Source organism: Danio rerio, chromosome 3 (genome assembly GCF_049306965.1).
Source record: "Danio rerio strain Tuebingen ecotype United States chromosome 3, GRCz12tu, whole genome shotgun sequence".
Classification (NCBI taxonomy): domain Eukaryota; kingdom Metazoa; phylum Chordata; class Actinopteri; order Cypriniformes; family Danionidae; genus Danio; species Danio rerio.
The window spans coordinates 35,091,758-35,118,508 of record NC_133178.1 but is presented as its reverse complement, the minus strand read 5'-3'; the positions used below and the strand labels follow the sequence as shown (position 1 = coordinate 35,118,508).

Here is a 26,751-nt window from a genome sequence, read left to right as displayed (position 1 = left end):
AGCGCGTCGTATAAAGTGACAGAGAAACCAGCAGACGGCGCCTCACAAGACTTCCGGAAAAGCACGAAGCATCTATTCGTGTTTTTTCGGAATTATCGTGAAATACCCCCGACTGCCACTCACCGCTGGTGCTGCTGCAGCCGAACAGCATTAGTACCAGCCCACGGGTACCTCCACATCTCATTTCAGGCTATTCCTTCAGATTCCTCGCTCGTCGGAGACCACTCGTGAACTGCAAATGCAAGCCATCAAGTGTGTTGTTGTCGGCGACGGGTAAGATGATGAATAAAAGGTAGCACTGATGCGTTTGTGCGGAGCTTTCTTTTGCATGAAAAGCAATTGTTGCGAGGGATTGTGGGCTGGATCGGCGAACGAGTGGGGTTTGCTCGGACAGAATGGACCATTACATAATTATTAAACATATCCTAATATTTCTGTGTCGTTTCCCGTATTATTATCGTTTTAAATGACGGATAGATGTGGATATTCTGTCTGATGGCAGGCTGTTTTCTGAAGTGTATTCTCCGGCTTTTATAATTTGTGTGTATACGTTCAGTTTTTTTTTTTCACTTTTCCCCAAAGAATCTCTTTCCTTTAAAGTAGCGCGACAATGTAATATGTGAAGCATGCTAATATTCGATCTCGTGCAGTGTAGACATGAGATGCGCGTGTACGGCGGAATCGCTATGTAATGATGTCATGTTTTCACACCTTCATCCGCTCCAGTGGAAATGATCCACTCCCAGAAATCACACAGCGATCGCCAGAATCAACTTGAGCATTAATACTTTCATAATTAATTCTCTCTCTTTTTAAATCAGAGCGTAGTCTAAATTATTTTATGATATACCAAAAATTAGGTCATTTTAAATTAAATTAAAACGCATTAAATAAAATCAGTTCATTTGTGTTGAGTACATTGTGCTGTTATAAAGGCTACTGTGTCTTCATTATAGCCAATGATCTTCAGGAGCCTAATAACTATTGATACTGGAAATGTGGATCAAAAATATTTCAAGTTCATGTATTGGAAATGTTTGTGTTCATCAAGTAATTCTCGAAACAGAAGTTAATATTTCAATAATTTTGTAACACATTTGCATGTACATGGTTGTCCATCGGAACACAGCCATTGTGCTGCTTACATGTTTTAATATTATTTTGTATCTCTTTGAAGCAATTACTACTTGATAATTATCAGACAAAAAAAATTAGTTACTGTATCAGCTCAAACCAGTCTGGCCATTCTTCTCTGACCTCTGGCATCAACAAGGCATTTGCACCCACAGAACTGCCGCACACTGGATATTTTATTTTTTTCTGACCATTCCCTGTAAACACTAGAGATGGTTGTGCGTGAAAATCCCAGTAGATCAGCAGTTTCTGAAATACTCTCAGACCAGCCCATCCGGCACCAACAACCATGCCACTTTCATAGTCAATGAAATCACTTTTCTTCCTCATTCTGATGCTCGGTTTGAACTGCAGCAGATCGTCTTGACCATTTCTACATGCTTAAATGCATTGAGTTGCTGCCATGTGATTGGCTGATTGGAAATTTGCCTTGATGAGCATGTGGACAGGTGTACCTAATAAAGTGGCCGGTGAGTGTATACTAAAATGTCAGCTTAATAATACTGTCAGTAATTTATTGGCTTAAAAACTGTTCGGTAAAATGATAAATAATTATAAAAAATAAAAAAGATCTTAGCTGTGATGCCATTACTGACTGATACTGTTTGTAAAAGACTAAAATATGAGTTTAATCTGATATTCAAGAGATACTGGAGGAAAAAATTATAGAAAAATAAATACATCACTCAAAACTCTAAATATTACTAAATTTATGTCCTTGATTCAAACTTTCAGGCTGTGGAGAATTAACATTAGCTATATTTCACTGACATTTTTCATCTTGTAGCCATTTAAGTTTTAACCGCTCTCCCACCTTACACTATCATTTGCAAACACATTTTATAGCCTACTCGGGATTTTCATCTATCAAACATACTATTTTGGTCTTTTCCTTTAATATTTTTTTAATGTACATCCCATTCATTATCACACATCCTCACTTGTCCTCCCCTTTTCCTAACTTTTTATCTCTCTTCCTTATTTACTTTCACCCTGCTACTTCATTTCCTTTTACTGCTCTTTACTCCGCTTTAAATAAAGCCTGTGCTTTTTTGATGACAAGAAGCTGTCAGCCTGTATTCATGGCTCATCTGGTGGGACATTTTATTGGAGAGAGGTCAATGTGATGCCTGGATGCTATACTAAAGCCTCTCTGCCTGCTTCATTCTTTCATTAATGTGCCGTGAAGGCGAGACACTCCAACTTTCAATTTTAGAGATTGTGGCCCTTCACAATGTGCCTTTTCAATGTAAAGAAAACTATGGTGCCAGATCAGTCTCAATAATAATATATTTGCATTCATAAAATTCATAAAAGCACAACACAATCTGAAAATTTAAAACGAATCATTGATTCACATGAATCGGTTAAATAACGGACTCGTTTATACTACGATTATGTGCTGCCACCTGCTGGTATTTTCAGAATATCATTTTGTCAGAATGTTTTGTTTGTATTGAATCCCATAAAATGTTGTCGCTTTAATTGTTATGTAAATGCATTTATTATCTAATTTAATTATAGGTGCAGATACTTTGCCACTTATTGAATGGTTATCAGCCTATATAACTCTGATTAAATTGCTAAATTTAGCTTGAAAGATATTATTCTTCGTAGAGTCAAGGAAAAAAAATCTTGCGTTTATGAATTTTATGAATGCGAATGTATTATTATTATTTATACTGATCTGGCTACATAGAAAACCTCCAAAGTACACTTTTGGGTGTGTCACACTTTTAAAAACTGTGTCTTTAGATCTCAATAGCCTATTTGTGAACCTAAAGTTGCTGAGACTTTTTATTTCAGTATGTTGATTTACTTCCAAATGAAAAGGAATATTGAGTAAGGGGCGGGGCTTTTTTGCACATCATTCTCTTGTAGCAGACTAACCGTGAGGGGTGTGGTTAAAATATTGTAGTTAAATCCGGCAAACTGACGTCAACAGAAAAACCCTGAATATAAATGGTCAGATTTTGATTGATGTTTACACTGTAAAAAATGTCCGTAATTTCAATGGTAAAAACGGTTTAACAGTAAGTTTCCTAAATATATACAACAAATTATCGTAAAAATGTACTTTCCTTGAACTCCCTACATGGCACTTCATTCTCTTCACTTTATGCAGTTTTGTTGACATTATTATTGCTGTTTTTAGTTTTTTCTCTTTTGAGTTATGCACATTAGAGTTTGATGCTTTGTCTAATGTTGATAAATAATGCTTTTTTGTCATTCACCAGTGCTTTGAAGTACTAACATCTAAACATCTAGACAATATCATATTTAATCGCAATAAAATTTATGTCGTTAAAGATGATAAGTTCTGGACATTTTTAGTCAATATTGATTCTAAGAACTAACGCAGCAAAAGGCTTAGTTCTTTTATTAATCTGAGGTCACCACAGCGGAATAAACTTCTTTTTTCTTCCAAAACAAAAGGATAAGTTTTTCGAGAGATCAATCCATATGAAACAAACTGTTGTTGTACTCGTGTAAGTCTCAAAAATTCTTCAGAAAGTCCAAATATAATTAATATAGGATAGGATGTCTAATGTAACTGAAAAAACTTGAAATATTTTGTAAATTCTGCAGATTTTATTTTACAGTGTACCAAAACTATTTTTTTCAGTGGATTAACTTAGCACACATTAATTGTTAACCTAAAAAATAACAATGTGCACTAGCCATAAATCTTCACTTAAGCAGTAATTACAGCCACCAGACTTTACAGTTTTACAGTTTAGACTTTAGTTTTACAAATTTTTATATTCGAAAGCATTTTATGAGGATTTTTTTCATTGATAATTTGCTTGATTATATACAGCATTGAATTCTACAAAAATGTGAAAAGAAATCAGGTTGTTGGCAATATGTTCTAAATTATTAAGTTATAAATAGAGATTTCCAAAATTCTCTCAGTAAAAATCTTTCTTTGACTCCTTTGACTTATGTCCAACAACAAAAACTTGAATTTTTGAAAACTTGAATGTATTCAAATTAATGCAAATTTAATTATATGATGCCTCATTTGCATATCTAAACATAACATTTTGGGGAAACTTGTATTACAAAAAAGTTTGTTTTATATTAATGCAATCAGTTACACAATCTATTGACCTGCAGTGTTTTGCCTGAATGATCAAAAGCTCTTAGTAGTTCAGTCACACTCACACCTCAGCGTCTTCTGTGTTTCAGTGCCGTGGGTAAGACGTGCCTGCTCATCAGCTACACCACTAATGCCTTCCCAGGAGAGTATATACCCACAGTGTGAGTTCAGTGTGTTGAGTTTTGAACTTCTGTGTCAGTTCTGCTCTTTTGTGTCAGCTCTTTAAGGCCCCATTTGTTTAATGTTGTGAAAAATCTGCTTGTAACCCTCAGGTTCGACAATTACTCTGCCAATGTTATGGTGGATGGCAAGCCTGTCAACTTAGGCCTTTGGGACACAGCAGGACAAGAGGACTATGATCGCCTTAGACCACTTTCATACCCCCAAACGGTACCGAAACATCTATGTTATTGGCTAATTTTGACTGATTGTAAATCAGTGTTTCCCTACTTTGTTCCTAAAGGCACACCAACAGTACGTTTTGGACGTCTCCCTTAACCATTAACTCATTAACTTCAGATTTTAGAGTCTCTTCTAATGTTCTGCTGGTTTGATTCAGGTGTGTTTGATTAGGAAGAGGTTAAAAATGTGTACTGCAGAAACGGGGTTGGGAAACACTGTTGTAAATAATTGTCTTGATTAGCTAGGAGTAAAGTTTTTTTTGAGTAGTTAATAATACAGTTGTTAAATGAGTAGTGATAATAATGCTGTCGTTTCTTGCAAGTTTGTTTACCAAAAAAAACATACTTTTATTTTATTCATTACTAAGACTGCATTCATAACTAGACATTTGATTATAAAGAATAAACTATATTTTTGCTGTGTCTTGTTTTGTAAATTATAATCAAAAATTACAATTGGACAGTATTTTGTGCATGTAGTCATTAGTTAATATAGTATAAACAGCCAGGACCATATATATTTGGACATCAACACTATTCTAACAGTTTTGGCTCTATACACCAACACAATGAAATGAAACAAACAAGATGTGCTTTAACTGCAGACTGGCAGCTTTAATTTGAGGATATCCGATGAAAAAAATCCGATGAATGGTGTAGGAATTACAACAGTTTACATATTTGCCTCCCACTTGTTAAGGGACCAAATGTAATGGGACAGTTGGCTTCTCAGCTGTTCCATGGCCATGTGTCCCTTAATAATTCCCTTATTATCCTAATTACAATGAGCAGATAAAAGGTCCAGAGTTCATTTCAAGTGTGCTATTTGCCTTTGGAATCTGTTACGGTCAACTCTCAAGATGAGATCAAAAGAGATGTTACCATCAGTCAAGCAAGCCATCATTAGGCTAAAAAAACAAAACAAACTCATTAGGGAGATAGCAAAAACATTAGTTGTCCAGATATATATATATACACATTTGGAAAATGTATGTATTCGTCCACTTACCTCTTTTTGTCAATATAAAAATGTATTTCAGCATTAAAACATTTGCGGTCAAAATTAATTTTTAAAATACTTTTATTGAAAAAAGTTGCATCAAATGGATCAAAAGCTCAAAACTTGAGCTTCCTTTTTGTAAATAATAATATAATAATATCACATTTGAGCTTTGTTTGAGCTATCACTGTAATACATTTCATTCAAATAGAGTAAAGTCTTACCAACGCAACCATACCCTGAATGATATATGCACTTTTTCTTTGAAATGATAAAAGTGATGTACATTTGAAGAGAAAATTATTAGTCCTACTGTAAAATTTGTATTCTTTTTCCAATAATCCCTTGTGATGTTTAACAGAATAAGGAAATTTTTCATAGTGTGTCCTATTATATTTTTCTTCTGCAGAACAGCTTGTTTTTAGTTTGGCTGAAATAAAAATTATTATTAATAATAAAAAAGTAAAAACTGTTACATTCAATATTATTAGCCTGTTAAGATTTTTTTTAATTGGCTACATAACAAATCACATTTGTTCAATGACTTGTCTAATTAATCTACAGTAACTTGTTTAGTTAACCTAATTAATCTAGTTAAGCCTGTAAATTGGACTTTATGTTGAATACTGGCAAAATGACTAGTCCTATTTAAAGCTTAGTTATTACAAATGAGCAAATCAAACGTTTATGTTTAAAAATGTTAAAAATCTTCTCTCTTTAAAACATAAATAAAACATAAAAAAATTCTCTGGAGGGCTAGTTTTTTGTCTTTAACTGTACATATATAATTTCAGAGGTCTATATTTCAGTTTTCCAATGTCCTCTGCTTTATATAGTGCAATGTAATCTAAAATGAATAATTGATAGCATTGATTTTTTACAAAGAGTCTCCTTTTGCTTTCTACAGGATGTGTTTTTAATTTGCTTCTCACTGGTGAGCCCTGCATCCTTTGAGAACGTCAGGGCAAAGGTACGTATCTATCAAGAATAACATTGCAATATTTCCTGTACATCAGGACTGCTTAAATAGGTGGCCTTGTTTTAACACATTTCATCTCTTCATAGTGGTACCCTGAGGTTCGCCATCACTGTCCTAACACCCCCATCATACTTGTGGGCACCAAACTCGACCTGCGGGATGACAAGGACACTATTGAACGTCTACGGGATAAGAAACTAGCTCCTATCACTTACCCTCAAGGTCTTGCTATGGCTAGAGAAATCGGTAAGAATGGTTTGTGCAGTGGTGTGTAAAAGCATGTGACCCCTTCCTGATTTCTATTTTTTTTTTACATGTTAGTCACACTTAAATGTTTCAGATCATCAAACATATTTAAATATTAGTCAAAGACAACACAAGTAAACTCATCAAGAAGTTCATTCACTCATTTTCCTGTGGCTTAGTCCCTTATTTATTAGGGGTCACCACACCAATTTAGCTTACATCATGAAGTTTTTAGTATTTAAAATAAAGGTTTTTATTCAAAATTACATAGCCCTGTGTGGAAAACTGGCACATTTATTTGAAGCTTAATCATAATTTTGCATGAATGATTCAACTTATGTTAATTTCCTTGCTTGTCCTTTTTACAGAAAAGTGTGTTCATCTGTAAAACTTTTTAAAAATATTTTTCTATTTTAATTATTATTTCTATTATTATTGTTATTATTATTATTATTATTATTATTATTATTACTATTATTATTATTATTATCATCATCATCATCATCATTATTATTATTTCTATTATTATTATTATTATTACTATTATTATTATTATTATCATCATCATCATCATCATTATTATTATTTCTATTATTATTATTATTATTATTACTATTATTATTATTATTATTATTATTATTATTACTATTATTATTATCATCATTATCATCATCATCATCATTGTTATTATTTCTATTATTATTATTATTATTATCTTTATTATTATTATTATTATTATTATTATTATTACTATTATTATTATTATTATCATCATCATCATCATCATTATTATTATTTCTATTATTATTATTATTATTACTATTATTATTATTATTATCATCATCATCATCATCATTATTATTATTTCTATTATTATTATTATTATTACTATTATTATTATTATTATCATCATCATCATCATCATCATTATTATTATTATCTTTATTATTATTATTACGTTTTTTCTTCAAATGTTTCAACTGACCCCCAAAACCCCAGTCATAGATTACCTAAGATGTCATAGAAGGTCCCTTAATTTATTTTATTTTAAGCTGGATACACTTGACTCCAAAAAATTCATATATAAAAGTTGAAGTCAAAATTATTCATCCTCCTGTGATTATTTTTTTATTCAAATATTTCTCAAATGATGTTTAACATAGCAAGGACATTTTCACTGTATTTCTTACAGACTTTTATAATATTTCTTTCTTCTAGACAAAGTCTAATTTGTTTTAGTTCGGCTATAATAAAAGCATTTTAAAATATGCTAAAACCATTTTAAGGTCAAAATTCTTAGCCCCATCAAACAATATTTTTAAGAAGGTTTACAAAACAAACCATTGTTATACAATGACTTGCCTAATTACCCTAACCTGCCTAAATAACATTATTAACCTATAGTTACATCTTTAAAGATCAGATCACACTACTTTTATTGTCGGTCACAAAAGTCACTATGTCAGATTATGCCATTTTGTCTTGATAAAATCTTGACTTATTGTGGGTAGCTAATGTACCAGACTACACGTTCTTCAGTCATCCTGTGACATCTACAACGAGCGTTATTTCCCAAAGCAGTCACAAGTGTTGCTATAACAGTATTTCCTTTGTCAATTTAAATGTTTTTTAATCCTATGTAAGTCTCAATAAACACTGATGCTTGCTGACAACTAGGCTACAATATTTAAGGGCATTCATAAGAACATTGATACGATCAAACGTATATTTCCTTTTTAATATTGAGATATTTTCTTTTAAATCTAAATGTATGTTTTCTAGCCATGGGTTGCTTATTAAACATTCCCTTGCCTGAATTTGCCATGAGTGAGACATGAAAGCACAGAAAAAACAGAAAATGAAAGCACATCAGCAGCAAGAAAAATCAGATGCCCAAGACATAATCTTTAAAATAATTACATATTAAAAAATTAGCTAATTTATGACATGAGGTTTGTGATACAATCACTGTGAAGCAATAATTAAGTCCTTTTTTCAAGAGCAAAACAAATCAACCCGCACAGTGGAGTAGTGGATGGGCTCAAACTAAAATATAATTTATATATTTTCCTTGTAAATTCTTTTTTTTTTAAAACAAATTTCATTCGCTATAATTTGTATCTTAATTTTAATGTTTTTTTTTTTTTGTCAGTTATCTACTTGATTAAGAAAAATAACAAATAACATCTGCGGTGAAGTGCTTCTGAATCAGCCATGCTTCAGCGCCAAAACACAAACTGGTTTGTTAAATAAATAAATCTAGCCTAATCTTAAAGTGAAATTCACCGTTTCAGGGAAACTTAAATTAAACTTTTGATTTTTAATGACAAAATCATCCATTGCTGGTGAGTTTCAATTTAATTAGTTTAATCAAGTAGTTTAAATAAGCAAGACAGGCTTTTACAATGTATTAGCAGCACTGAAAGTGTTTCCAGATTACCTCGAAAGAACGAACTCAGACGGAAGATGTCTGCATATTTGTGTCGGTCTGTCAGTTAAAATCGCTTAAAATACTTTAATAGTTCAGAAAAATTAGTTAAAGTTTGCATAACCAATAATTGATCTTATCCACCCATAAGTAAATATGCAGCCTATTTTTTACCTGACGTATTAACGGCAGCACCTGCGGATATAACTGATAAACTATGTGCTCCTATTGTCCAGTTTCACCCATGTGACGGAGCTCATCATAAAGATCGGGAAAAATGTAACATGATAGACTTCCTGTGATGGTGACGTGAGGCGTTGCAGACATTGTATTGGTTGTCGTGAACTATGCCACATTACACGAGAAGAAAAAAATGAACCTTGGGTCACGACGCCCAATTGTCGTTTACGACTCCCCACGACACACTACATCAAGGAAATTGTGACAAAATCATGTGATCTGACCGGGGCTTAAATTCCACTTTAAGCTGTATAGAAGTGTCTTGAAAAATATCTAGTAAAATATAATTTACTGTCATCATGGCAAATATAAAATAAATCAGTAATTAGAAATGAGTTATTAAATCTATTATATTTAGTAATAATGTGTTGACATTTTATTCTTTCCGTTAAGCTGAAATTGAGGGGAAAATATATATATGGGGTGGGGTTAATAAATCAGGAAGGCTAATAATTCTGACTTCAACTGTATTATACAGAACAGCCACTTATAAAAAGCACCTAAACACCTAAACTTTTAATGGTGTTTCTCTCTCTTTTTGGATTCTCTGTCTTTGTAGGTGCTGTGAAGTATCTGGAGTGTTCTGCTCTCACGCAGCGGGGTTTAAAAACCGTCTTTGATGAGGCCATCCGTGCTGTTTTGTGCCCTCCTCCTGTGAAGAAGCGGGGCAAGAAGTGTACTGTGTTTTGAGAAACATCTCGGCCATTTCCTTCATCTATATGCCATGCAAACAGCAAGCTCTTACTGTTCAGTTCTGCTGATACGAACTGATCAGTCCACTTTATGAGGTGTCAAAACGCATTTTTCTGTCTTATGTCTGATGCAACAGATCAACATAAAAATGCCAAATTTGCTTTGTTTGCGTTTTTATTCAGATTTGCCTTAAGAGTGGAGGGGGTGACGTAAGGCCACGACGTGCGTGTGTGTGTGTGTGTCAGGATGAGTTATTAGTTACTGAAAATCAAGCATAGCGAGTTCTCTGCCCCGTTCCAACACAAGTTAAATTTCTTCAGAGCTTATTGTGTGGAAATTGTTGCTGTAAATATTTTACCTGCAGCAGGTACCGTTCCCTTTGGGGATGGTGAATGTGTCAGAAGACTGTGTAAATAATAGCTTTTGCAAGGTAAATGCGTGGCCATGGTCGGTTCTCTTACCTGAGGGGTGACTGTAAAAACCTTTTACTTTTTAGTATTTTACTTTTTGCCTGTTCAACATTTCATACTGTACCTGCGTTTATCTGTGAATGTACTGTATGTCAATGACAGAAATATTACACTCCTGTGAAATACTATAACAAAAAATACTATACAAAATAAACTGTAATCACAACTGGACTGCATATACTGCAGATGAAAGTAATTTTGTGTAGACTGTATGTTACACTAAAAGCTTGTTTTAATTTTAATTTTAATTTCCTATATATTTTGATATGATTGAAGGACAATGAAATGTGCCATTACTGATTAGGGCTAAAATAATGCCCGCTTGTTGTTGTTGTTTGTTTGTTTTTTTGGGAAGTGTTCATATATTCCTTTGATTTGATTACATGATTAATCTTACAGTTTTAATGAGATAAAATGTGTCTGCTCTGATTGAGGATTTATGTTTTCAGGACTGTTTGTGATTTATTGATGTAAAGACTGAAATTAAACTACTGGCAGATATAGAATCACTGTCGCTGTTTCTGTTGTTTGCCTTAAGATAAACCAGGATGTGTGAGACACTGTGAAGGTATGGTTGTGGTGGTATTTGATTCATGTCATGGGTAACTATGTGAAAAGCATAATAAAGTGCTGCAAAAGATATCCAAACTTCACTCAAATGGCAGTATATTATAACATAAACTTAGATGAAGATTTTTTTTAAATAAAAAAATTTATTATATTTTTACAATACAAATTGATAACATAATTTATCATTAATATATATATATATATATATATATATATATATATATATATATATATATATATATATATATATATGTGTGTGTGTGTGTGTGTGTGTGTGTGTGTGTGTGTGTGTGTGTGTGTGTGTGTGTGTGTGTGTTTGTGTATATATATATATATATATATATATATATATATATATCCTCCTGAGACCCCGCCCATTGACTTGTGTCCTTCGTAGTGGACATTGCGTTTAAAAGAATTTTCTTTGAATTGTTTGAGCTACTCTGTCAAGTCCTGTTGTACTGTTCAGAGGACATCCTGGGCTTTCTAGTGATATGTCGTTTGGTTTGATTGGCTGGCATGCTAGGAACCACTTCTTACACTGCATCCATAATGGCTGACATCCAAACAAGCACATTTTATGGGAAAGAAAGAGGCATGTAAAATTTAGCTTTTTAAATGTTTTTTTTTTCTGTTATTATTACATATACATTTGTTTATTAAAGTGTCAGGAACAAAAATTAGCTTTCAAAACTGTTAACTTGTTTGTGTTTCAAAATATCATCCTTTTTTAAATGTCCACTATAGTGGACACCAGGACCATCTTAATGTAATTAATGACTGCATGTTGTAGGAGGCAGAACTGAAGCAGAGAGGATTCTTTATAAAATAATTGAGGGAGACTCTGATTTAGAATCTGACAATTAGAGAATTAAAGACAATTAGAGAATGACAATCAGTTTTAAATCACTTTTATGTTAAATTTGTTTTGGATTAACATCACTTCTTTTTCTTTTTTGAGTTCAGCTCTCTTTCAACTAAACTGTTTCAGGAATTTTAATACAAACGGGAAAAATGGCTTTTGTTTTGTTTTCGTTACAATAATATTGGATTAATATCCCTTTACAGCCAATTCCTGAAAAGTTTTGTTGTCTGAAGGGCGGTCGTTTCGAACTAAAATAGTCCTGTTGTCAACTACAGTGGACATGCTGTAAAATTAAAAATAAAAACAAAATGTAAAAACTCTAAATTATAGAATCACAGATTTTTTTTTCTTCGATCGGGTCTCATGTATATATATAAAATTTTCCAGTGAAAAACAAATTAAAACAGGTATGTTGTATGTTCTCTTATACAGCTGGATAACAGAGTAGAAAAAAATTGTTTGCATTGGCCAAAACTGATTAGCTGGAGTCACGCTGAAGCGATAGCCAACAGAGTATACCCAAGACTTCTTCAATATTTTCTCATGTATGATGGCATGGCACTGGCTCAATTATATGGGTCAAATTCTGGACATTTGTCAGTGAGGGGTGGGTCTTTCGAACCAGCAGAACCCCCCTGGCTACGGGCCTGAAATAAAATAAAAAAATGATTTACCCCCCTACCACGTATTTTCCCATCATAACCATTAGTTGAATACTATGTTGTAATCATTCACATATATCATTAAATCAGATCCACCCAATTTAACAGCTGAATTTGGGTTTCTTGTGATGAAATTCATAAATAATAAATGTAATGAATATGTTTATGAAATTTTGTTACATTTTATCACAATATAATTCACACGAGTAGTCAATATTTAATTTGAAACGTTCCAATACATGTCTCACTAGTTAACTTGTATGCAATATTTCCCTTCACATTATCCTTTACTTTGTTATTCCTTTCACCGGCAAAATATAGCTGCCAAATGCGCGTGCAGTGACTCGCGAAGTGTCAAGGTAGTGACGTCTCCGCGCTGCCTGTCGTCGACCACGCGCACTCTGATGCCCCGGATGTGTTTGTGTGCTCTGTTTCTGCAGAGGAGGAGGAGATGCCACTACCCGTGCAGGTCTTTAACTTTCAGGTAAATTAGCGCCTTTTAAATTCTTCTCCGTCGCCCTCCGCAGCACGAGAGCTGGTAGAGGTAGCACACCGAGGCGAAGCGCAGGTGTTTACGGTGTTAAATGCTCCTGTACGGCAGCCGTTGGCTCGTCTAGCGTGAGCTCGTAAGTCACAGCGGCCCTCAGGACGCGGCAGCACTTCTCAAGTTTAGCGGCGGGACGCGTTTATCCGCCCGCGGAGGCACTCCGCTGCACTTTCGACAATAAACACGACCCGCGGAGCTGTTTTGGTGCCCACCCGGAGGGCTCCTGTAGATTTTCTTGCGGTTGTTTGTGATAGACCCGGGTTGAAACTTTCTTTAGCCGGCTAAGTGTATTTAGCAAAGCTATCTCGTTAGCCAGCTGTCTGTTTTGTATCAGTTAGCCAGTGTGCTTGAAATTCAGGTTGGGTCTCCTAACATACTGTAATACATTCACGGAAACCCGTCATTTAGATGTTCCATACCTACATATAATGCTTAAAATACTGTCTGTGTAGGCAGCACACTGGGTTTTGAGAAACAGCCTTCATAATTTGCTTTCAGAAATGATGAAGACACAGAGCACTAAATATTTCAGATTTAAACATTTTCGCTTTTTATGACAGAAATGTTTAAATGCAATTGAGCTTTTCACATTTTAGTGATATTTTTATTTTAGAAACACTAGACCTGTTTAGTTACTAGAATACCGTTTATGAAACTGTAAGTTACATTACAATGAACCCACTTTGTTTTTGCAGAGAAAGTCTGCTCTAATGTAATGTTAAATTTAGATATAGCCATTAATGTAACCACTAGACATGCTGATATTCTACAATACAGTATATAGGCATGGGATGATAACAGTGTTCAATGTATTCCCCAGTTTGGAAAAGTCAAGGTTTTAAAACCTTCAAAATATTTGTAATATCATTCCTAAGGTATGAGTAAGGTTTTTTTATTTACATTTTTTTTTTTTTTTTAGGACAACAGTATCTCCAGCAGAAAAGATATCCAAAGATGTCGTTTTAACGTGTACATTTTTTTGTGTGTGTTTTTGAAACTAATGAAGACCGCAGAAGTCCATTATTCATTTGAATTATTCAGCCTGACATGTTTACCACTCCAAAATATTTTAAATGTTCCTCACAATAAAATATATTGTGTTCAAAGGGGCAAAATGTTTTTTTGTTTTTTTACCCAGACTTTTAAAAATATTTTAGCGCAGTAATCTTAATACCGTCATACCATGAAATCGTGATATTAATATCCAAGGTTAACATACATCAGAATCTTATACCCGCTCATGCCTAACAGTATATCCTGATAATTAGCATGTATGATTTTATTTTGAGCACTTCAAAATATTGTGTATAATGGTTTTATGAATATTCAGATTGTTGTACTACTACTGGTAGTGGTGTTCATCACAGCACCAAATGCTTGAACACTTGATAGCATAAACATTTTAAAATGAACATAGTAACGTTACCATTTTCAAATATTAAGGGGATAGTTGACCCAAACTAATAATTCTGTCATCATTTACTCATGCTTTACTTGTTTCAAACCTTTAAGTTCTGTTAAACACTAATAAAGATATTTTGATAAACTGTAAACCTGTAAGTATCGACTTTCATAGTGTTAGATTTTCTGACTAGGGAAGTCAATGGTTACAGGTGCTTAGCTCTTTTCAAAATATCTTATTTTGTGTTCAGCAGAGGAAAGAAACTTTCTAAAGATTTGAAACCACTTAGGGTAGAGTTTCCTTTAATGTGGAGATTTAATGTAGAGTAATGTGGCATACACAATGCCAAAGATATTTATTCAAATCTTATTCTTTATAGGCCTCTTGTTTACAATACCTTTTCAATTAGTTTGCATTTGTTAACAGTAGTACAATAAACTAAACTGGCGATGACACTTGTAAAGCATTTATTTATGGTTTGGTTGATTTTAATGTTACTCCTAATTTTACATTTATATAATAAAGAATTAAACAACATGTATGTCTTTTTATCAGCCTCTTAAAGTAACCCTTTTTAGCATATTATGCTAATATCATGATAATACCATATAAAATGTTGGCACTTAAAGAACATTTGATGCCATATTATCTGGTTAACTCTGCTTTGAGTGTAATATTTTGAAGAATAAAGTCATTAAAAAAAACTAAACTAATTAAATATTGAAGCAATATTTACCTCTTGATGTCTGTGAATTGATTTGATAGCATGCATCAAAATTCAATATGTTTGCAAATGTACTTGCGGCCACTTTTATCTCACCGTGCAGATAATGATCACTTCAAAAGTATAAACCTTTTTCTTTTTGGCTGGTTTATATTCATGTATTCATTGACTTGTTATGTCTTCGAACTGCTGCCGTCCCACTGTGATTTTGATAAGCATCCGCCTTCATACAGGAGAGTCTTCTTCAGTCAGGGTGGATGGATGCTGAAGAGCAGGATCAGGGTAGAATCAGGGAAAGCTCAGGTGTAGAGCTGAATGTCTACTCTCAAACAGGCATGTCTGACCAATACATGGAGTTTACAGTGAGATCCAGTGTGTGCAGCTTCAGCTTTTCTTCACACTCTCTGGAGGTAACCACACAGTTTAGGCAGACAGGAAGTGAAGCCGTTTGAAAGCCCTCAAGCTGATGTTCAGTGTTGTGATGTTTTTCTTTCCACATGAGATTTGGGCGGCTCTAAATATTCCTTAGAGCTTCTTAAGTATGTTAGGCCTTTTTTTTGCTTAGTCTACTTTGTTTTGTGTTGCATATGCTTCCTTATTTTAACAATGCTTTTTGTGTTAACAGGGGTCTGTAGAGCCCATGCAGATAGATGCTGACCCTCAGGAAGACCAGCAGAATGCGCCTGACACCAACTATGTTGTGGAAAACCCGACATTGGTAAGTTCAGTGTTTAATGATTGAGATATGTCATGTCCTTAGTTGTTAATGTAATTGTGTATTAGGTTCCTCTGTGTTGGTTTTATTTCCACAAATACAAATAACGTTAAGAAAAGAATAATTAAAATATCCTTTAACTTTCTCTTTATGTTTTGAGATTATCCCATCAATGAAAAGTTGTATTTTTTTAGTGATGCACTGATTTGACAAATTATGACCAATAACCGGTAAATGGCTATTTTTATAATTGATATGTTATTTAGTATTAAAAAATATGCACTTAACAAAACATGCAACTGCTACAGATGTGTTTAGGCATCGCAGTATTATAATTTAGGCTAAAATAAGAAGGATTTTTATTTTGAGTTTCACATTAAATTATTAAAGGTTTGACTTCCGTGCTATTAATATTAGTATTATAATTTATAATCTTTAAATGAGCATTTGTTGCTATTATTTCAATTATTTAATTGCTTTTGTTTTGTTTTTAATTTTTTTATTTTTAGTTTTGATTGTGGTAATTCTAAGGCAAGGCAGCATTTCTAGGGCACTGTTGCCATTTCCTGTGGTTAAACCTTTTATTTTAAAGATGTGCAATGTTGAGTCTGAATTGCACTTGACCAGGAGCTACAGAATTGTATTTAATCACTGTATATTTATGTAATATTTGCAAAAAAAAAATTTAATTTGTGCTTAGAATTTTTGTCTTGTTTATAGTCTAAATATCTGAAATATCATTTCAAAGTGAAAATCTAAGTATTTCATAAACCCCATGACCAGTTAATTTAGCTTGTTTTAAGGGAAATCTCTTAATTATGACTTGTGACTTCTTCTGATGGTAAAAAACAAAATAATATTTTTACTTGCTCTAAGATTTTTTTTTATATATTTGGACTAGAAACAAGACAAAACAAAGAAAGAAAAGCATTTTTTCTGTTGTAGTTGTTATATTTCTCTACCTGAATACCGTTAGACTCTCCAGAAAACGATCAATTTCAAACTATCCTGTGATACTGTATTCATATCACAATATTTATTGCAGAAAAATAAAATATTGCAATGTCAGATTTTTTTCTTAGCCTTAGGTATTTGTGTAGTTAGCAAAGGTGTGCCTATATTTAAATCTCTTTGTAATTTAATATTCACAAACCATGTCAAACTTTCATTTGTGTAAAGTATGATAGAGTAATATTGGAAACTCAATATTTAGTGTACTTTTTTTTGCCAGTGATTAAACAATATTTTTGTAGTTGCCTGGCCAACCCCTGTCCTAATAAATGTTTTGATGAATTACTTATTCAAGCTCTGCATTCAAGGTTGCGGCTGGAAGGGCATCCGCTGCGTAAAAACATGCTGGATAAGTTAGCGGTTCATTCCGCTGTGGCGACCCCAGATTAATATAGGGACTAAGCCGACAAGAAAATAAATGAATGAATGAAGCGATGCATTCAAAATATTTAATTAGTTTAGAAACAATAGAAGTATCAATTAATAAGTTTAATAACGAAAAAGGTGCCATATAAAATGCTTGGTTGCTTATCTGTGACTCAGAACTGTGCTCTATTTTTTTCTGTACAGGATCTAGAGCAGTATGCGTCCAGCTACAGTGGACTGATGAGGATCGAGAGGCTGCAGTTTATTGCAGACCACTGCCCTCAGCTACGAGTGGAAGCACTGAAGATGGCCCTGTCCTTTGTCCAAAGAACCTTTAATGTTGATGTCTATGAAGAAATCCATCGCAAACTCACTGAAGCCACAAGGCAATTCCTGTTTTATTTTCCCCTCCATGCTTAACATTGAATCCTAATATGGAAAAACAAGCATGATTTTTACTAAGTCTGAATTTTAAACTCTGTTTCACCACAGGGAAGTGCAAGGAGTCCCAGATGCGGTACCAGAGGGGGCAGTTGAACCCCCTCCTCTCGACACAGCCTGGGCAGAATCTACCAGGAAAAAAGCCCTGCTCAAACTGGAGAAGCTGGATACTGACCTTAAAAACTATAAGGGAAACTCCATCAAAGAAAGCATAAGGTATGCCATACTAGTTGTCTCTTTCTCATTAGTATTATTTCCAATTATTGTTTAGCTGTTGTATTGAATATCTGAACATGTCCTGCGTGTGTTCAGGAGGGGTCACGATGACCTTGGAGATCACTATCTTGACTGCGGTGACCTCAGCAATGCCCTGAAATGCTACTCCCGAGCCAGAGACTACTGCACTAGCGCCAAGCATGTCATCAACATGTGTCTTAATGTAATCAAGGTGCGGACTCATCTTCCTACGTGGTCATTATCTGGTTTATTGGTTCATTTTATTCAATATTACTCTTCAGTAGTTATAAATTTACCCACATCAAAAATAAATAAGTATTTTTTCATGTGGGTATCTTGAAAGGTACATTTACTACCTTTTTGATCCAATTGCAATGTTATAACATTTTACATCAAAAACATTATAATTTGAGATTAAAGGCTGTTTTCTGTCCTTTTCTAAATGCCATCATCAGAACACACTCTTTAAATAGGAGGGATTGATGGTAGACTCAATGGTAAACGTCCATTGATGTAAATGTCTAATAGTTTGCATGTTGGAAAGGACCACTGAGGTAAACCTATGCATGTATATATGACAGCATACAACTGCTGTGATTTTTAGATTAAAGGTTATATATAGCAAAGAATCTTTAAAAACAAAGCACTTGTGACCACATACAGTTCTGCTAAGTAGACTAACAAGAAAGTTTTGGCTTCTGAAACTTGCAGGATATTTTTGTATGCAAAAGATTTATTAATGTAAGGGTTCCCACATTTCTTGAAAGTACTTAAAAGTACTTGAATTTTAGATATGTATTCAAGGCCTGGAAAGTACTTTAAAACAAACATAGGTCCTTGAAAGTGCTTCAATTAAATAAATTAATTTGTTTATGGTTTTATTTCAACAGTGGTACTCAATTGTCAAAAACAGAATGGAAAAAAAATCGAGAAATTACTAAATTAAAAATCCTGAATTTAAATCTTGTACAGTAACACTGACAGATAATGCCCATTTTATCTATATTTCAGAAACCACGTTTGAATTTCACCTGTATTGAATTCAACAAATATTAATTTAAGTTTTTTTAACGTGACTTAAAAGTGAACTTGAACATGACATAAAACAGTCAATTTTTGAAAAAAAAAATGTGTACATTTTAGGTGTCAGGAAAATTTGAAGTACAGTAAGGACTTTCATGATTACTACAAATGCTGGGATATGAATTATATTACATTACATTAAGGTTATTGACAGAAATGGTGCTTTAAAAACGTCCTTGAATCTGCTCTTCATAAAAGTGTGGTAACTCTGTAATTATAAAAGGTTTAAGACTTATTTCCCAGTTCATGACCTTTTCAAAGATTCACACAGTTTTTTAACAATTATTTAAACAAATGTAATTCCTTTATAGGTTAGCGTTTACCTCCAAAACTGGTCCCATGTACTTAGCTATGTCAGCAAGGCTGAATCCACTCCAGAGATAGCAGAGGTAAGTGCAGTCCCCCATTCTCATTTACTGTGAGATTTCAGCGGTCTGACTCTTTTTCTGTTTTTTGCAATCCAGCAACGAGGAGAACGAGATAGTCAAAACCAAGCTGTTCTAACCAAACTAAAATGTGCTGCAGGCAAGTACATTATTTGTGTTTTTAGTGTTTTGTTAATCTGTCTTTAGACAAAAAATACATATAAATATACTATATAGAAAACAATTGTTTATACACGAAAGCATATTAAATGTAAATAAAGTGTCTGCTTAATGTTTCAAATAACTTGCATGAAAATTCATTGTCAAAATATGTGAAACACTTTGACATTATTTTGAGTAACTGAATTGTTTATACAAATATAAAACAACAGTCTAAACATGAGAGCTCCCCTTTGATTAAATAATGCTATTCTACATTAAATAAAAAAACTGCTTGCTTAAAAATGGGTCAAGCCAATTGATTTGAAGAATTGATACAAATTATAAAGATTAAAAATGATGATGATTTAGTATTTTGGGGGCTGTGATGTGATCGTAAAATAGCCTTTTAATATGGCATTGAATACATTTACTGGTGTTTACATTGCATTGACTCTTGTGGAAGTATGAATTGATGTCAACATCTTTCTCTGGTCACTGTAGGATTGGCAGAACTTGCATCAAGAAAGTATAAACCGGCTGCCAAGTGCTTCCTGCAAGCCTCCTTTGACCACTGCGACTTTCCTGAGGTTGGTGCCATTTCTGACCCTGCTCTAATGCTGTGTCATATTGAATTGCATTATAAGTTGAAATGAAGATGAGTAGATGCAGTGCTTTCCTACAGTTTGTAATGATATTTTTTTTCTCTCTTTAGTTACTTTCTCCCAGTAATGTAGCTGTGTATGGGGGGCTCTGTGCCCTGGCTACGTTTGACAGACAGGAATTGCAGCGAAATGTCATCTCAAGCAGGTGAATTTAAATGTTTAGCATTTGCAGTCTCTTTATATATGAGGTATATTTTTGGTTGTGGATCAAACCTCACTGATTTGTAATTTACTCTTATTTTTGTTTCAGCTCCTTTAAATTATTTTTAGAGTTGGAACCTCAAGTCCGTGATATTATCTTCAAGTTTTACGAGTCAAAGTATGCATCTTGTCTGAAAATGCTGGATGAAATGAAGGTAAGATTGACTAAGCAGAGTTTCAGATAGTGATTTCTGTCTCTTGTGGTTGGAATATTGTGATTCTTGAGTGTTTACTCTCTGTATTTCAGGATAATCTCCTCCTAGACATGTATCTGGCCCCTCATGTAAGAACACTGTACACACAAATCAGGAACAGAGCCCTCATACAGGTACGTAAAAGGATAATTTGTGTTGATTTGTGATCTTGATTTACATGTTAACCTTGACTTATGGTTAATAGGATTTAGATTTTTGTTGAATTGAGAGTAAGAGGTTGTTTTTATTATTGTTATTATTATTAACAATTACTGTATTTATAAAATTATTCAAACACAAAAAAGTAATGATATACAATGCAGTTTTATTTTTTATTTCTTTAGTGTTGTTCTAACTGTTGGTTATTAATTGTAAGATGATTTTGGTTAGTTTTAGTCTTTATGGTTGTTGTTTTGTGTCTTAATTTATTATATATCTATGGTTGTCTTTTTTTATTGGTCATTTCAAGTGTTTAAAAAATAACATAGGGTCAGGGTGAATAACACAACATAATATGCCAAAAATAATGTTTAAGAAATTAAAATCTAAAAGGATATTAGGATCTATTTAATAGACAAAATATATTAACAAAATCCCCAAATTTAAGCTGGAGACCTCTGGTTAAGTTGAGATTAAATGACCCTGTATATTTAAATCAATAGGATTCGTAACAGCAGTGTTCAATATGTCACCAAACGTTTTTGTAAGCCATCATGACACATGTACACGGTCAATAAATGTCAGATCAGCTTTGTCATCAAGTCTCACTTGGTATAGTTATGCTGAAATGAAATGCAGAGTGTAGGTTAAAGTTGAAAACGGAATGGGCATAAGATGACGTTTGCTCTGAAGTTGTGCTTATATGGCCGATTGATTGAATTGAGTCTTTTATCTCCCACGGGCAGTACTTTAGCCCATATGTGTCAGCAGACATGAACAAAATGGCCGTGGCCTTTAACACCACAGTGGCAGCTCTGGAGGATGAACTGACCCAACTGATCCTGGAGGGCCTGATCAATGCTCGCATCGACTCCCACAGCAAGGCAAGCCTGCTCTCTGCCTCTTTCTCACTCTTTCTCTCTCTTGTCATCCTGATACTCCCTCTTCTTAAATTGAGAAGGTGAAAATGTACTGATCATTTAGTCCTACTCAAGTGGTTTTAAACTTCTTCTTTTTTTTTCCTGTTTAACACAAAGAAATATTATTATATGAAGAATGTTAGAAAAATAGTCATTCACACTCATAGTTGTAACAAAAAGTGCAATGGAAATCGGTTGCTGCTGCTTTTCAACATTCTTTTCATAATTTTTGGGTGAAACATCCCTTTAAATATTTAAAACCAACCTTGATGTAGTAAAGTACACAAAGTAATAAACAACTTATTTCAGCAGATCAAGAATAACCCCTAAATCTTTCCACTGCAGTGTTACGGATGGGTTAAATATTACTGTAGAGTTATGTAGAGAAACAGAACACAGTGAGCTCATTAGTTTTGGCCACTGATATGGGATAATGTAGCAATTAATGTCATTGTAAATACCAAAACGTATTGTTTTAATGGTGGATAACAAAATAAAGCACAAAACCAAACATACCTCTTGCTCAATTTTCACTATATCAATTATTTTTTATCACAACCATATTCAAAATGATGTGTTTCCCTGCTTTTGAAAGGAAATTCGCCAAATGGGAAGTGCATCCCATAATTTGGAACGCAGTAGTGATATGCGGAAAAAGGTGGATAGTACTTTTCATGATGTATACAATTACAAATCAATTTCAAGCATGATTTCTGCTTTACAGTTGAGAGTTATGTGGTTATCAGAGGTCATGTACAGAGAAATGTTCAGTTCTGGCATCCTGCAGGCAATGGCAATACCTTGACCTGGAATGAAACTTACCATGCTGCTCCTGTGAACTGAAAGTTGTTCTCTTTACGTTTGTAGATCTTGTACGCCAGGGACGTGGATCAGAGAAGCACAACATTCGAGAAGTCTCTACAGATGGGAAAAGAGTTTCAGAGACGAGCGAAAGCCATGATCCTGCGGGCGGCTGTGCTTCGTAACCAGATACACGTCAAGGTAACAGGGTCTCCAGGGTAACGTGTCCTCGCTCTGCTCTTCACCTAACCATCTCCCGTCCCATCCCGTCAGCATGAGCACCACACATTCTTCTGTGTTTTGTTATCTGTTGAAGCAGTAACATGTCTGATTTTTAATTTTTTTTATAGGGTTTATGTGATGGAGTCTTCACTGTTTTAATGTGTACATAACAGTCTGCATGAGTTTTGTTGTGTATTAAGTGAATGCTTAAGTACTGGTTCAGTTTACGTTTGTCCCAACAGCACAAGTGTCAAGTCACCTTTATTTTTATAGCGCTTTATACAAGAGAGATCGTTTTTAAGCAGCTTCACAGCAGGTAGTTACAGAGCGTTCGGCAGTACAGCGATTACATTACCTACAAACTCTGATTTGATTTTATTTTGAACCAGAAAACGTTTAGTTCAGCTGCATCATGAATACAGTTGTAAACTGAAGCTGTCCACTTTTTCAGCTGTACATTTGTGCACAGTACAGGACACAGTACAAGTTGAGTAAGCATTAAATTGTCTTTTTAAGGCAAAAATCTAGGTTACAGTTGAGGAATTTACAAGAGAAATGATTGGGAAGTTTATGCTGTGCTTTAATATGATTTTACTAATTTAATTGTTACTAAAGTGCTTTTTTGCATCTTAAAATAAAAACGTTTTTACTTTGAAAGGATGGATTCAATGAATCATTCATGGCAATAAATTCATTTAAGAATATTTAAAGTTTTCATATTCAGACAAACTAGATTTTTTCTGAAAAACTTTAAAACTTTTTCACTGTTCCACAATAACACTTTGTTTAATAGTGTTTATTATTGTAAATCATAAATGATTTTGAGCAGCAAAGCAGCATATTAATTTCTAAAGAACCATTTAACTTTGAGGACAAATAATGATGCCTAAAATTCAGCTTTACGTCAGAAAAAAAATGTTTTAAAATGTTTTTAAAGTTATGCTAAACTGTAATATTTGACCGTATTAATGTTTAAACTATTTGATTGGATGAAATCCTGAAACACAAACGCCATTCATACATGTCTTTTCTTTCATTTATAGATCACCTGAAAAGTATTTTTTCCATTGACGTGTAATGTTACAAACTATTTGAAAATCTAGGATTTGAGTTTTTTTTTTTTTTTAACATTTTAAAGTGCTTATCAAAATGTGTTTTTTATCTATTTAAAGTAGAAAACATTTTCTTTATGATCTTTAACTTGATTATAATGATTTTTATCATGCAAGAAAAATCTAAAGTAGCCTTAAGATTATATACTTAAGTAGCCTTAAGTATAGGTCAAATTGTGATCCTGGATCCCAAATAAATGTATAAATGAGTATTAAACCTTAAATTGGTTTGGAGAGAAAGTGTTTAAAATGGTAATGTGCACTTTAGATATTTGGTTGCCAAGAAAACAGAACACTGTAAATTCTAGGGTTGGGTAATGAATGGTACCTGTATCTATGTAACCAGTATGCACCAGACTAATTAAGCATATACATTTCAGCGCCACTGGTGCTGCAACAAAAACATAAGCATCAAGGGGTACATCAAAGGCACACGTAGGTACACGTTGTGTTACACCATCTCTAAACATTTATTTCTAAACAACTTTGAGGAATACATATACTATGTGTGATGGTTAGCGTTGTTCTTGTTGCTTAGGGTAGGCACTCATGTAGGCAATGCGCACAGTACAGCACATCCGATGAGAGACTCGCTTCAGGAACAATATGTTGCTGAATGAAAGTGAAACTGCTGAACTGCAGTTAAGGTCGTAAAAATGTAAAATTAAACACCTGAAATTAACATGAAATTCTGGAGGAAATGTGGGTAAGTGAGATGATGTAACGATATTAATAATTTATGTACTGTAACATGTAAAACGGGATCATAAAAAGAACATTCAAAAAGAAACTCATGTAGTCTAAACACCTTAATCATATTATTGTCTTATTCAGATTAATGCAAATAATTAGATTAATGATGTCCGTGTAAACAGTCACAGGCCCCAACACTAGAAAAAAAGTGTCCGCCTTTCCGCAGGTTAGTAACAAGCTAATGTGATGTCAATTGCATTGTGCAAATCCTAAATTTATGCTAACAAATGATCAAAAGAAATGTATATTAATGCAATTCAATTTAAATATATAAGATATGAATTGATTCTATACTTTAAACTTCAATTATATTGTTCAATTAAAATGATTATTATATATTTTTTTCAAATAAAAGATTTTTCTAGAGTCATCCACCATAATTTTGTGCCTCTGTTCAGGCACTGTTTTGACACCAGTACCGTTTTAGAAACAGTACCGAAATAACCCTAAACGACATCCAACCGACATCCAACCGATTTTAACATTGTCTCACTCTTAGTACATCAGCTTAAACTGTTTTATCAACATTGTGCAAATTGAGCTTAACCTGAATTGAGCCTGGAATATTCCTCTTCATCCCTTCATGAACACCAGCATGTTTCCCTTCTCAGTCTAGTTGATTTATTTATTTTCTTGCCACACTGGCGACTGACCCTCTGCTTCCCTTCACAGTCCCCTCCAAGAGAAGGCAGTCAAGGGGAGCTCACACCTGCCAACAGCCAAACACGAATGAGCACCAACATGTGAAGACTCGACCAGATGCCTCTCCTAGGAAAGTACACGGGGCCACTGCCGCATCTTAGGCCCCCTGTTTAGAAATCAATTATTTCCCCGCTGAAGAGAGAAAAATCACAATCTAAAGACTTTAAGTTGGGAAGAAGATCTCTGTTGTCTGTATTAAAGACAAGCACACCCTGTTGCTCAAATGAAAAGGAAAAAAAAAAAAAAGAAATGCGGCACTTAAGCTGTACTGGCCTGTTGTTCTTTGTAAAGAATGCACTTTCCTCTGTATCTTGTGACAAACCTTGATTACACATTGAGAAACCTCATCACAAAACATGCTTTTAAAATAAACATACATTCAAAAAGACGCTTCGGCTTGGAAAGCTTCTTGTTTTCGGTTTGATTGGTTTATAACACCCAGGTTAATTTAGTTTTTTTACTCAAGTCTGGTGATTGTGTTTCGCTGTTTAAATGATGTATGTGCACACAGGCTTTTCATTTCAGTCAGCCAGCCTCAGGGATTCCTGTTAATTGTCATCCCATACAGAATCGCTGCATTATAAAGATCTGATTTCTTTTTAAAACCGTGATCTTCACTGCCTGACAGATACAATATAAGTGGCTGTTAGACCAAACAAGCACTGCATTACGTTTTTGCAGCGCCTGTGTTTAAACGGTCTTTCATCTCTTAAGCTTTAACGGCCAAATGGATGCTTGAATTTATTCAACTGATTATATCTGAATCACATTACAACATCAATGCTGTAAAAGCGATCATATAAAATTGAAAATAGTCGCATAAATCTTTCACTGGAAGTTCATTATTAGCTGAAAAACACTAGCTGTGCATGTAGCTCATTCTTACCATAAAATATTTAAAGCATTAGAGTTGATGCATTTTTGTAAACTTGATTTAATGCACAAACATTTTGGCTACAGTGTGTGTGTGTGTGTGTGTGTGTGTAGGATTTACAGTAGATACTGTTAACTTAACCTGGTTCCTTTCCTGCTTTATTAAGGAGATTTTCACTCCAGTAAATGATCATGATCTCCTCAAAGACAGTCAACAAAACCAAGCATTTCATGGCTTTGAATAAACTGCAAAATCTATGCATTTTGGTCATTATTAGCAACAGAAGAGGGTGTTTTTTTTGCCTTAA

The 26,751-nt window shown here is 33.8% G+C and overlaps 2 protein-coding genes across 5 annotated transcripts; both read left to right on the top strand.

Annotated features, from left to right (window-relative positions):
* Nucleotides 1-117: 117 nt before the first annotated feature.
* On the top strand, nt 118-11,198 carry rac3a (Rac family small GTPase 3a). Its single transcript, NM_001002754.2, has 6 exons — nt 118-273; nt 4,327-4,398; nt 4,510-4,627; nt 6,546-6,608; nt 6,704-6,863; nt 10,091-11,198. The coding sequence occupies exons 1-6, from the start codon at nt 239-241 to the stop codon at nt 10,219-10,221; spliced, it is 579 nt and encodes a 192-aa protein (NP_001002754.1). The 5' UTR covers nt 118-238; the 3' UTR covers nt 10,222-11,198.
* Nucleotides 11,199-13,137: 1,939 nt separating this feature from the next.
* On the top strand, nt 13,138-25,958 carry gps1 (G protein pathway suppressor 1). Of its 4 annotated transcripts, none has more exons than XM_021471590.3 (15): nt 13,138-13,275; nt 15,698-15,874; nt 16,090-16,182; nt 17,761-17,942; nt 18,049-18,213; nt 18,310-18,445; nt 19,629-19,706; nt 19,782-19,842; nt 20,346-20,431; nt 20,557-20,651; nt 20,757-20,862; nt 20,955-21,035; nt 21,807-21,944; nt 22,848-22,982; nt 25,541-25,956. In XM_021471590.3, the coding sequence occupies exons 1-15, from the start codon at nt 13,243-13,245 to the stop codon at nt 25,613-25,615; spliced, it is 1,641 nt and encodes a 546-aa protein (XP_021327265.2). In that variant the 5' UTR covers nt 13,138-13,242; the 3' UTR covers nt 25,616-25,956.
* Nucleotides 25,959-26,751: the final 793 nt, after the last annotated feature.

What these genes read in the sequence shown, in the direction of transcription:
- rac3a (NM_001002754.2), top strand. Translation starts at nt 239, where the DNA reads ATGCAAGCCATCAAGTGTGTTGTTGTCGGCGACGG. An exon ending in TTGAGAACGTCAGGGCAAAG is followed by an intron (nt 6,609 to 6,703) that starts GTACGTATCTAT and finishes ATCTCTTCATAG; the next exon opens with TGGTACCCTGAGGTTCGCCA. An exon ending in TGCTATGGCTAGAGAAATCG is followed by an intron (nt 6,864 to 10,090) that starts GTAAGAATGGTT and finishes CTGTCTTTGTAG; the next exon opens with GTGCTGTGAAGTATCTGGAG.
- gps1 (XM_073943601.1), top strand. Translation starts at nt 13,243, where the DNA reads ATGCCACTACCCGTGCAGGTCTTTAACTTTCAG. An exon ending in TGCAGGTCTTTAACTTTCAG is followed by an intron (nt 13,276 to 15,697) that starts GTAAATTAGCGC and finishes GCCTTCATACAG; the next exon opens with GAGAGTCTTCTTCAGTCAGG. An exon ending in CAAACTAAAATGTGCTGCAG is followed by an intron (nt 19,843 to 20,345) that starts GCAAGTACATTA and finishes TGGTCACTGTAG; the next exon opens with GATTGGCAGAACTTGCATCA.